At 39.9% G+C, this 12,517-nt stretch overlaps 1 protein-coding gene across 1 annotated transcript; it reads right to left on the reverse strand.

Moving 5' to 3' along the window:
* Positions 1 to 941: 941 nt before the first annotated feature.
* On the reverse strand, positions 942 to 12,163 carry LOC121864235 (venom serine protease Bi-VSP-like). Its single transcript, XM_042363281.1, has 12 exons — positions 11,964 to 12,163; positions 11,500 to 11,659; positions 10,893 to 10,987; positions 10,269 to 10,369; positions 9,777 to 9,901; positions 9,400 to 9,468; positions 8,026 to 8,212; positions 7,492 to 7,609; positions 5,602 to 5,737; positions 5,316 to 5,422; positions 4,006 to 4,092; positions 942 to 3,084 (listed from the first exon to the last, which is right to left on the reverse strand). The coding sequence occupies exons 1-12, from the start codon at positions 12,147 to 12,149 to the stop codon at positions 2,971 to 2,973; spliced, it is 1,485 nt and encodes a 494-aa protein (XP_042219215.1). The 5' UTR covers positions 12,150 to 12,163; the 3' UTR covers positions 942 to 2,970.
* Positions 12,164 to 12,517: the final 354 nt, after the last annotated feature.

Raw genomic sequence — 12,517 nt, forward strand, 5'->3', positions numbered from 1 at the left:
CTATTTTGTACCCGATTGAAAGCCCACTAAGTTCCATTATTCAAATAATTTACGTAAATTTATTTGTAACTAGCACATAATCTATTGTTATGGCAGATTTGTATACTAAGCTAGTAATTATTTATGGGATTTATATTATAATAAATGTAATTTTTTATTTTTATTCTTCATACACACGGCTAATTATATATATATATATATATATATATATAATTTGCACTTTGCGTTTATTCATTGATTTACTATTATTATTTACTCATGCAAAGTGTATTAATTAAGCAAGGTGTGATTGAGATGATCATTGGATAACTACCCACTGATAACTGCCGTCTAAACCTAAACAACTACCACCTAGCCAACTAACCCCCGGGTTTTACTACCTATACAAGCACCCATCTTGGCTAACTGACCCTAGGACAGCTTCCATCTAGTTTCCCTCTCGAACAACCGTGTCTAGGACAACTTTCAGTTAGATTACTGCTCTACTATAACTTTTTCCATTAGGACAACTGTATCATTAACTATCGCACGAGGATAACTTCAAATAAGACTTTCACTGCAAGACATTTGCCCCAAGGAAGCAGCTCTCGCCACCAGGACAACTAAACCACCACAAACACTCCTTATGCAACTGACTCCTTAGGTTTCTTCATAAACAATTAAAAGAGAGATCACGGTGCTACCACATCACCTCCAGCTAAGAATACCCAGAAACTAGACCACTGCAAACTTGGCTACATTAATACTGGTTACTGCTTCTATCATCGGGTATAGGGTAGATTTTACGTTAATAAATTATTGTTTATGTCATCTTGAACAGCGTGATTAAGCTGGTTTGTTTAATAGAAAGCGGCCAGAGTGATGTAGATACAGTACTTGAATATCTGGTAGGACTCGGCGCATTCGAATGACATACAATGGTAAAAAGAAACAAACAAGTCTTAAAAAGTTGTATATTTCACAGGAACTAAAAGTTAAATTGGATTCTGGTTGTATCAAATAAATCTATGATATTTTAAAGTAGGCTCAGAAACACGAATATTATATATGTTAATGACCATTACTGTATATACTTGGCATCTCTATCTTATAATGCTCGAATTGTTGCTGGAAATACATACTTTGTTTTCCATTGAATATAAATTTGAATACCGTGTTGAGAGCTTACCTTAAATATCCTATTCTGATAATATCCTAAATATACACATTGATTTTCCCTCGTAAGATATACTAATCCATACTGAAATACATCCAGGAGTTGGATTTTACAGGTACATTAAAGCTTAGTTTTCATGTTCAGTTCAAGAGATCGTACCGCCGTGCTACAACACCGAGATACGCCGGGAATTAAGGAGAGCACAACTCGTTTACACAATGGTTGGTTGTCTTACCATAAACATTTTAGTTCACAATCGATACATTTTGTAAATTTGGTCTTTAAAAGTTTTGTGAAAGATCGAGTGAAGCCCAAACAAATAAATAATATATAACCAAAATATTACATTATAAGACTTGCTTTATAAACAGATATGGTAGTTTGATACAATAGTAAAAGAAAATTGCCTCTGGGGAGACTATTGTAGTTGGTTACGACTATAATGACTCCATACTGGTGTTAAATAGAATATAACATCACAAACTGAGATTTACCTACTGAAAATTATTGAAGCTCCTACCAATGTCAACTTTTTTGTTTTGTGGTTATACATAATAATAATAATAATAATAATAATAATAATAATAATAATAATAATAATAATAATAATAATGCTTTCCCAGAAGTATTGTAGTCCTTAAGCTTTAATCTTATCACGTTTAATCAACATTCACTTTGTATTCGACAGGGAAAATCTAAAACCAAATATAGAGGAAGAAAGAGGAATTATGTGAAGAAATTTGGTGAAATCGAGAGCCATGTCGATAGAAAATGTAAGTAGTAGTATGGCTAACTAAAGAAAAAAAGATATGGTCAGATTGGGAGAGAAATACGAAATTTTAGCTAAAATAAGAAAAATAAATGGGTTTACAGGAGACAACTAATCAAATAAAAACTATGATATTATCTTAAAAGAGAGAGAAGTACGTAAATTATACAAACGTGTCTGTATATGTATGTAGTGTATACCCGGCGGAAGAGGAGGCAATGACAAAGAACGGAGGTGTTGGGCGACTGAGGGAAGGGGGGACATAAATAAAACACAGGGACTACCCAACTTTGTAAGAATGAGACAATAGATTACCGATTCTAGACAAATGCTTGAATAAAGAAATCAATAAGTTATTAAGATGATTCATTAGATCAGATAGAGATAATAACAAAAGCTGATCATAATAATGCAGCCTACGAAGGATGTTCCTAATAATGAGCCAAATGATTTACTTTAATAAATAAACTGAGTTATTCCTCACAGCCTCACCAAAGCATGTACACATTGTTCTATATTCTTAAGTTTGTCCGGATTTGTTGCAATCAGTAAAAGTAGAAAACCCGTACGTAATGGCAGTAATGGGCAAGACTCGTGTTTAATGGTTCTGTCATCATAATCCACACTTATTTACAGACAAGTTTTTGCCACGTATTACAAATTTATAGGTTGACTCATTATCACATTTTTATTTTCTTCTTCTCAGTTTTAGCATCTCCAAAATATTTTATCTATATTTGTGTTTCTCTTCATATGACCAGCGTAAACCACACGCGAGTCTTGAGACATGGGAGTTAAGAATGATCCGGCATGTTGTCTTGCAGTGGGACGACGAACGTATTCCATCAGGGTTGTGGAGATCACAGTGAGGTGGGGGAGGGGTAGAGGTGGGAGAGATCGTTGGATTGTAAAGCCAGGAGACCCTGAGATGGTATTCCAAAGGGACCTAGGAAACCAACTGGACCAGACGACGCTGAGTGGGCATCCCAAGGGTCATGTAGGAGACCTGCTGGACCAGGATCCAGTGGAGACGAGCAGGAGGAGATTAACAAGAGCTGGAGACCTGGTCAAGGATCCATGGCACGTAGGAGGACACCCGCGTGTAGACACCCGGGTAGTCAGGTCTGGCACACCCGACCCCATAGCTCACCACACCCATCTGTCGGGACGAAAACTTATTACACACCTGGTGGAACCCTCTTAAACACCTGCTGGAGCCCTGTTAAATATCTGTTGGTCAACCGTTGTACTACCAGTTCAAACCTGTTACACATCACTGTTATACTCCTGTTGGGCACATATTACTCATTTACGGGACTCCCACTTACAAACCCGTTTCACACCTGGTGAACACGTAACAATACACAGGTAAGATGATAATTCGAACCTCTACTTGGAAATGCATTTTTTTTTACGGGAATTAGCCCATCCGGGCACAGGTCAAACCAAACGACCCACAACGGGGCCTGGGTGGCGAAAATATAAGAACAGAAAGAAATTGAAAATAGAGAAGAAAAAGGTTATACTCCACGAAGATGCCGGAAAACCATCTTTTTAAAGTGAGACAGATTGTATAAGTATGGAAACACAGAAGGCGGAGCATTCCACAGTTTGGCTGTGTGAGGAAAGAAGGATGTACTATAACGGGTTATTCTCGTGTTACCAACATCTACAGAGAAACGGTGGGCACCGCGGGCAAGGCGAGTGTTCCGAGCCCACGGTCTTGCCAGCGGTACACAGGATGCCAAATCCACCGAACATTGCCCGTTAAAGTACTTGTAAAAGAGAGAGTGAAGCAACATTGCGGCGAAAAGAAAGGGAAGAGAGATCAACTAAAGGAGAAGAGCTAATAATGACGAAAATAATCTCTATGAATATATGATCAAATAATTAACGAATAAATAAGGTGGAGGATGGGGGAAGGTGTTTAAGGGAGAGGAAAGGGTCAAGGGAGAAGAAAAGGTCAGGGGACATTAAAAGAGAAGAGGTTTAAGGGAGATGAAAGGGTACAAGAAAAAGGGAGAACAACACAGGTATGAGAGGGAGGGGGGAAGGGGGGGGGGGAAGAGAGTCGTCTTACCTGGTACCAGATACCATTGTTTAGGATCACCAGAGGTCCCCCGGAGTCACCTTGACAAGCATCTTTACCTGGCGAGGCTGCACACACCTGGGGTAGACAAACCGGTTTATTTGGTCTGTGTATACTGACAGTGTGTATACCTGTGGTGCTGTGTAATGACGTGTATTCCTGTAGTGGTGTATAATGACTATGTATACTTCTGAAGGTGTATAATGACTGAAGAATTATAATAATGTTTAGACTTGTCTTGGTGTATAATGACAATGTTTATACCTGTGGTGGTTTATAATGACAATGTGTATACCTGTGTTTAATTAATGTTTATGGATAATAATGATAGTGAATAATGACATGTATATAGCATTAGCAGCACCGTCTAAAGAAACGTGTACAGGGTTTACGTGTCATGTACAGTGTAAACTCTCTCTCTCTCTCTCTCTCTCTCTCTCTCTCTCTCTCTCTCTCTCTCTCTCTCCAGTCATCGTATCTTCCATTTTTCACCGATTCAAACCGTGAAAAATTTACACACACACACACACACACACACACACACACACACTTACCCATCTAAATTACCCATCTAAAACACCTGTGGATCACCCATGTACTGCTCGGTCATAGTGAGCAAGCGTCCCCAACATCTGTTCTCTTCTTGCCATATGTCCTAAAACCAGACACATGCACAAAACGTCTGAAAAACCCATACATAGACAGGCAGACACACATATAGATAAACAGACAGACAGACACACACACAGGTACACATAAAATCACACTTCATGGGAAACGTTTGTATAGATTCATTTAATATACCTGTGAACCACCAAGTGTACCTTAGTCACCCCACACGTGTCCTCTACCAACAGGTGTTCCCTCAAGATCACCTGTGTTTCTCGGAAGAGGAATGATGGTCATGTAATAAGTGGGTCAAGTTTAAATCTGTAGCAGGTGAACAGGGTTATACCTGTATGTGATTTGGGGGGAGGAGGAGAGATGAGAGGAGAGAGAAGACGATGTATAATAGGTGTGTAAACTAGGCTACAAGGTTAGTGAACACTTGGTCTTCTTCCATGGCCACAAAACACTGAACAGCTGATCCAACGTCAACAAAACACTGAACAGCTGATCCAACGTCAACAAAACATTGAACAGCTGATCCAACGTCAACAAAACATTGAACAGCTGATCCAACGTCAACAAAATCTCATTTGAGGCAACAAAAGCTACTGAACTCTGTCGTATTTAATCTCCTGAATCTTAGTAACAATGAAACACTGTAACCATGACCAGACTCACGGTCACGTACTTACGTTAGTGTCAAGGACGTCGATGTCGGACTCCAGGTAGTTTTTGACGCACTTCGCCTGGTTGGTCACCTGCACGCCCACCTCTTGCAGTTTGCTGGGCTGACTGCCCTCTGACGAAAACAACACACGTCACCACCTTATATAAAAAAATTGACAAATCTAATACAAAATGACAACTCTGACTTATGTAGAGCATAATGTATACACTTGTAATACCACCTGGTCACTCATTCTGGACTTTTGTGAAGTAAGAGTGAGTGAGTGAGTGCGTGTGTGTGTGGATACTCACGGAAGGACAAGGTCCCCCAGCCACTGACTACACCCATCTGGCCCTCGTAGTCCTTCTCGGGGCTGAGACACACTGCCCCCACCCGCCTGCTCCAGTTGACATCCCCTTCCAGTGTCAACACCGCGATGTCATTGGCCTGTCCAAGGGAACACTCGGTGTTAGTATAGAGGACTGTTTTACGCTACAGATTACGTGTCTGTAACAGTAATATGTCTACTACGTGTCTGTAACAGTAATATGTCTACTACGTGTCTGTAACAGTAATATGTCTACTATGTGTCTGTAACAGTAATATGTCTACTACGTGTCTAACAGTAATATGTCTACTACGTGTCTGTAACAGTAATATGTCTGCTACGTGTCTGTCACAGTAATATGTCTACTACGTGTCTAACAGTAATATGTCTACGTGTCTGTAACAGCATCATGTCTACTACGTGTCTGTAACAGTAATATGTCTACTACGTGTCTGTAACAGCAATATGTCTACTACGTGTCTAACAGTAATATGTCTACTACGTGTCTGTAACAGTAATATGTCTACTACGTGTCTGTAACAGTAATATGTCTACTACGTGTCTAACAGTAATATGTCAACTACGTGTCTGTAACAGTAATATGTCTACTACGTGTCTAACAGTAATATGTCTACTACGTGTCTAACAGTAATATGTCTGCTACGTGTCTGTCACAGTAATATGTCTACTACGTGTCTAACAGTAATATGTCTACGTGTCTGTAACAGCATCATGTCTACTACGTGTCTGTAACAGCAATATGTCTACTACGTGTCTAACAGTAATATGTCTACTACGTGTCTGTAACAGTAATATGTCTACTACGTGTCTGTAACAGTAATATGTCTAATACGTGTCTGTAACAGTAATATGTCTAATACGTGTCTATAACAGTAATATGTCTAATACGTGTCTGTAACAGTAATATGTCTACTACGTGTCTAACAGTAATATGTCTACTACGTGTCTAACAGTAATATGTCTACTACGTGTCTAACAGTAATATGTCTAATACGTGTCTGTAACAGTAATATGTCTAATACGTATCTGTAACAGTAATATGTCTACTACGTGTCTAACAGTAATATGTCTACTACGTGTCTGTAACAGTAATATGTCTAATACGTGTCTGTAACAGTAATATGTCTACTACGTGTCTGTAACAGTAATATGTCTACTACGTGTCTGTAACAGTAATATATCTAGTACGTGTCTGTAACAGTAATATGTCTACTACATGTCTATTAAGTATATTCCATGGTTATCACTCTACTTCTACCAATGTCTCGACTGAAACTGCCTCTACTAAATTGTTCGGTCATTCACCTGCATAAAAAACAATCAAGGTAAAGGATTTAACCAAACACCTAATATTATTTTAAGTATCTTCTTTAAATGCTAAAATTCTGCTTCCTTTTTGGGTCATCTATTTTTTTGACTTTTTTATTTTTATTTTTTTGATCATGCATTTTTCTCTATACTATAACTCTATGATAAAAATGTAAACAGTGAAAGTAAAATAGTGTAGTTATGATCCGGAATAAAATTTTAAAAAGCTTTCATTAAATTCTAAAACTTCTCCAGAATTTTCTCTCACGACTTTCATTTTGTTAATTTTTTCCAGGAGTTGAAATCTCACTCAAAATTCTGTCAATGTTTATACCACATATTTTGGGGGGCTGTTTGGGTTTAATTCCGAGTGATTTGTCTACTGCATACCACTGATCTTTTAACTATAGGGACCCACAGTACAAATACGATAACTAATAAAGAAAATTCACTCCATACCTATATGAATACATCTGCGTTCTATTATAAACCTGTGAGAAGAATAGGGTGTTGTTATACGTGGACAAGACACAAGGTGACTTACCAGGGTGTCGGAGTTAAAATCTGGATGGGCGATGAAGTCTACCACTTTGAACACCTTAGAAACCCCGGTATTTAAGTTTTTCATGTCATGTAGTCCCACCGTCGCCGTCAACTTCAAACTGAGGGAGGAGGGGGAGAGAGGGTCAGTGAGATGAAGGAGTATCAAAGGAGAGGGTGGAATGTATCAATGAGAGGAGTAACGATAGAGAGGCAAGGAGTGGAAGCGGGTGTATGCCAATGGATTTTGTGGAAGGAGTCATTGAGAACGAGTGGGGAGGGGGGGCAGAAAGAGTGCCGGGGGCGGAAGAGGGGAGTGAGAAAAGTTGGGTGTGAGAGAAAGGGAGAGGATTGAGTGAGGAGGACACGCACATGCACACACCCCCAATGTATATCCTCAGCCCTATAGATATTGTCCACTGCTCCCCCCACTTCCCTATTCTTTATTTACAACCTTAAATTAATTCTCCCTCTCCCTCCCTGTCTCCATTGTTTTTATTTCCTTTAAACTGTCTTCCTCACAGCTCTGCAGACTCACTTGCGGAAATTGACACAGTGTGCGGCGGTGAGGACGTGTCTTTTGGAGATGATCGCTCCCCCGCAGCCTTTGAGAGGTCCACCATCGTCAATGGTGAGCATAACCATCCACGGGTACTCCCCCTTATCAGCCTCGCTGCCTCCCACGATACGTGTCGCTCCGGCACCAGAGGGCGCAGCGCCACACACTGTGAAGAACAGCCACTGTCTGAGATGCTGTGAAGAGCTTATCAGAGTAAATACAAAACCGTCGTTTTTAATGGTAAAGGACTGCCTTATACGCTAGAAAAATTAAGATCATAATACTGGGCAGTAATGTAGGGTAGTAAATGTCTAACACCTGCACAACATAAGCTAAGATCACAGTAGTGGATCACACAGGGTCTTAGTTTTAGATGGTAAAGTTTCTCCATATACTGAAAATTGGAGGAATGTACCACGGGGCAGGTGAAGCGAGTCGTCCAAGACACCACACAGTCCTTGCAGCAAAGAATCCACAGACAAGAAGTTGTCCCGGCCACTGGTACAATAAGGGCGGAACTTTAGGAGTTCATGGCCCTCGGCACGTCATAGTCAACACGTTCTTTGTTTAATTACTTGGTCAATACAAGAACATCTTTAATGTACTGATCACCAGTGTAACTTAGTGCTCGTTGAGAACGTTAAAGAAGTGTCGACTTTTAACAATTTGGGCCTGTGTTAGGTAGTGAACTCGTGTAAAAAAAATATATATTCTGGAGAACCTGTGACACACTGACCACTGTAACAACATATTAACAAGAGAAAAAATATGCAAGTTCCTTTGTTTACCTAACAAATATACTGAACTTGTGACATCGGAAAGTTATTGTTCAGATGGTTAAAATTTGGTTTATTTTGGTTGAGTTGGGTTGGGTTGGGTTGTTAAGTTAGGTATCCTCCAAGTTATTAACAATGTTTTATCGTAACATCTCGAAAGACGGGGACAAGCAGTTTGGGGTCATGACTCGGGGGAACCTCAGGTGGCACTAACCAGACAAACTAACTCACTGGTCAGGCTCGACTTAATAACCTGGCCTATGGTTTTAGCCACAACATAACTAATGGTCTTAGCTATAGATCAAAACCTAATCCCTTGGTTTTGATAATAGTTTGATACATACTTTTGGCAGTGTCGTTAAGTTGTTAAGTCACTTAAACTCTGCTTCTGATAGTCACTTCAGCTCTACTACTGAGTTACTTAAACTATACACCTCTGACAGGAACTTAAGTCATACTTCTGACACTGACACCCACTTGAGCTATATCTCAGACCATAGCAGAACCTACACACAAGACAATGACAAAACAAACACTACTGACAACCATCTGACTGTAAGGTTAATCAGATTCTTACTTGAGGAGCAGTTAGGAATTTGTGAACCCTCAGCTGAAGTAGTTCCTGTTGGGCCTCCGTCGTCGCTGCCTGCAGGAGACAAACCCTCTTTGTATAAAGTGATAATAAAATAATGTTATTTATATGATAGCAAGTAGCAGTCAATGTTTGGTTTAATATTATATGGGTTTATTACGCGAGTTTACCTGTACTTTTGATGGTGAGTTTACCTGTAGCTTTGATGATGAGTTTACCTGTAGCTTTGATAATGAGTTTACCTGAAGCTTTGATAACGAGTTTACCTGAAGCTTGGATAATAAGTTTACCTGTAGCTTTGATAACGAGTTCACCCATAGCTTTGATGATGAGTTTACCTGTAGCTTTAATAATAAGTTTACCTGTAGCGCTAATAGTGCAGTGCATCCTGGATTTCCTACGCTGCTCTCGCCGTCGCTCGTACTTGATGTACAGCTGGGATAGGTCAGTCGCTTCAGTTGGTTTCCTCTTTCTACCACAGAACGTCCTGTGTGCAGCAACATACAGGGTTTTATATACGGACTGATAACACGAGGGGTTATATTCACAGGAAGGAGACAACAGGAGGGAGAGTGAGGAAGAAAAGGTGTACGGGGCGGGATTGGCAACAGGCGAAGGGAAGATGCAGAGAGAGGGTAGGAGGGAAAGTTGGCCGCTGGGGAACGAAGAAGGTGAAATACGTATAATATCATGATAAGTATGTCTCAATCAGCTTTGTATTGTTCTCATATAACACGTCACAAAGTCACTACATTACCAGGTATAAGAGACATGTCATTGGGAATTGAAGATGCGGGTGTTAAAACTTCCATCCAGAGCCAGCATAAAAATAAGGTGATGGAGGTAATACTCACATGGGTGGGTTGACGCCGTCGGTGATGAAGAGGTACTCGTTTCTGCAGGAGGAAGCCCTAAACTTGGAGCAGGTGAAGGACAACTTATAACCTTCCTTGGCCTGTAGGGGGAGAGATAGGTGAGTGAGTGAGTGAGAGAGAGAGAGAAAACTTCCCTCATAGATCATACATTTTTTTTTTACATTTGGAAACTCTATCGAATTTAGGATCACTTTTAGCCTTTATTAAATCATCTGCCCAAATTTTACATCACTTATGACTAAAGTTTTAATTTACATCTACGAAATTTTTGTAGCCGTAGCATTTTTTTTGATGGTATTTCACCTGGACCAGATGTTGGTAGCTGTAATATATCTTTGTTTACACTAGATAATAAACAACACTAACCAATCAAACCGAATCTAATCCACACAAACGGTTGACTAGATATAATTTGTTTACCAATATCTACCTAAGTATCTACCAGCACCCCCAGGAACCTACAACAATCTACCAGCACCCCCCAGGAACCTACAACAATCTACCAGCACCCCCCAGGAACCTATAACAATCTACCAGCACCTCCTCCAGGAATCTACAACAATCTACCAGCACCTCCCCCTTAGGCACCTACACGTATCTTACCTTGAAGACCATCTCGCAGGATGTAGTGAATCTGGGCAGAATGAACTTGACTGCGTCGCCTTTACCCATCTCATAACTCAGGCCACACTCACCCACTGAAATAATAATAATAATAATAATAATAATAATAAAAAAAAAAATAAAAATAAAAATAAAAATAATAATAATAATAATAATAAAAATAAAAATAAAAATAATAATAATAACATCAAATACAGAACAATTTACATTTGTTGTCATGTGAAGTGCTACCATATTAAAATCTAAGAAAATAAATATTTGTGTACCAAGAAAAGTCAATTCAACTTTTAAACTGGTGGGTGGGAAGAGAAAGTTGAAAGCTGTGTAGTGTGTAGTACCAGTGATGGCAGAATTTTGCTGCGAGAGAGAGAGAGAGGGGGGCCCATGATTTTTCCTCAAAGGCAGCGCCACACACACGTAAACACACAGGACACAAGACGCCCTCTCCTGGCATTAATCGTACCAGAACCATTCCTCTGCTTCTTGTACTCCTCCCTCGTCTTATGCTTGAGTCTACTGAGCCGAGTCGCCCTTGAGGACTCACCCCTACGTACAGGACGAGGACTTGGACCTGACTTGACCTTACCCGTGGTGGTTCGCGGGGAGACGATGGTGTAAGTAGTGGTTCTCCCGCAGGGGCTGGTGTTGAGTCGTTTGTTGGAGGTCTTCCTCGACTCCCCTTCCACCCTGCGTCGATCAGAACACCTCAGGAAGTCTTCTCCCAACTTGGTTATCACACCGAAGTCCTTATAATAGAGGTGATGATAGTGAGTTATAGGATTGACGAAGAAATATAGCAACTATGATTATTTATTAAGAATTTAGGGTTGAAAAGGAAGGAATTATGGTTAGGTTAAGATTTTAGGCTAGAAAAAAAAATATGGTGGTGTAATAACATTTTTGGGTTGAAGGTGTTGTTGACAGATGATCAGACAACCACACAACCAGAAGAAGAATATTTCCCACTTTCTAACACGTGTTTATATGTGACCTTGCCATCTGACCTACCGTTAAGGCAATATAACAACCACAACAACCAACACAACTTACCCGGCTGGCTGTTCTACCATCAACTCCAGCAGCCTTGACGGGCATGGGTACTGTGTCGTTGAGTGGTTGAGGCAGACGGACACCCATACCACCATAAGACTCAGCCCACACGGACACTGCGCCCATCACCACCACGGCCCATATCAACACGCCCCCACCACCAGGGACAAACAGTCGCTCCTGCATGTCCAACCTAAAAATATAAACGAGTCAAAGCAAAATTGTAAAAAAATTCTAATTGTGAAAAAAGTTAAATATTAAATGATAAGACAAAAAGATGGCCATAAAAAATACGACATTGACTTTACAAATTTATTAAAGTAATGTCTTAAGTCTGTTGTATAGACTGTATTGCCATAACTTAATGGTCTTAAAGGTGCCAGTAAGCTGTAATCCATGGTTAGGTTAGGTTAGGTTAGAGTTAGGGTGGTTAATTATGAGGTGAAATAGGCGGAGGGGGGAGGGGTTACTATAATCAACAGGTAATAGCGACAGTGAAAAAAATAATAATCAAATAAAACAAAATAGTATAAACAAACACAGAAAAAACAAAG

The sequence above is a fragment of the Homarus americanus genome, unplaced genomic scaffold, assembly GCF_018991925.1.
Source record: "Homarus americanus isolate GMGI-L3 unplaced genomic scaffold, GMGI_Hamer_2.0 scaffold26351, whole genome shotgun sequence".
In the NCBI taxonomy this organism is placed as follows: Eukaryota; Metazoa; Arthropoda; class Malacostraca; order Decapoda; family Nephropidae; genus Homarus; species Homarus americanus.

Bases quoted from the DNA above. Each gene is read 5' to 3' on its own strand.
- LOC121864235 (XM_042363281.1), bottom strand. From the start codon at position 12,149: ATGCAGGAGCGACTGTTTGTCCCTGGTGGTGGGGGCGTGTTGATATGG. The intron at 10,370-10,892 runs GTAAGATACGTG...CTCCCCCTACAG, and splicing joins CCTGCGAGATGGTCTTCAAG to GCCAAGGAAGGTTATAAGTT. The intron at 9,902-10,268 runs GTGAGTATTACC...TGCTGCACACAG, and splicing joins GACGGCGTCAACCCACCCAT to GACGTTCTGTGGTAGAAAGA.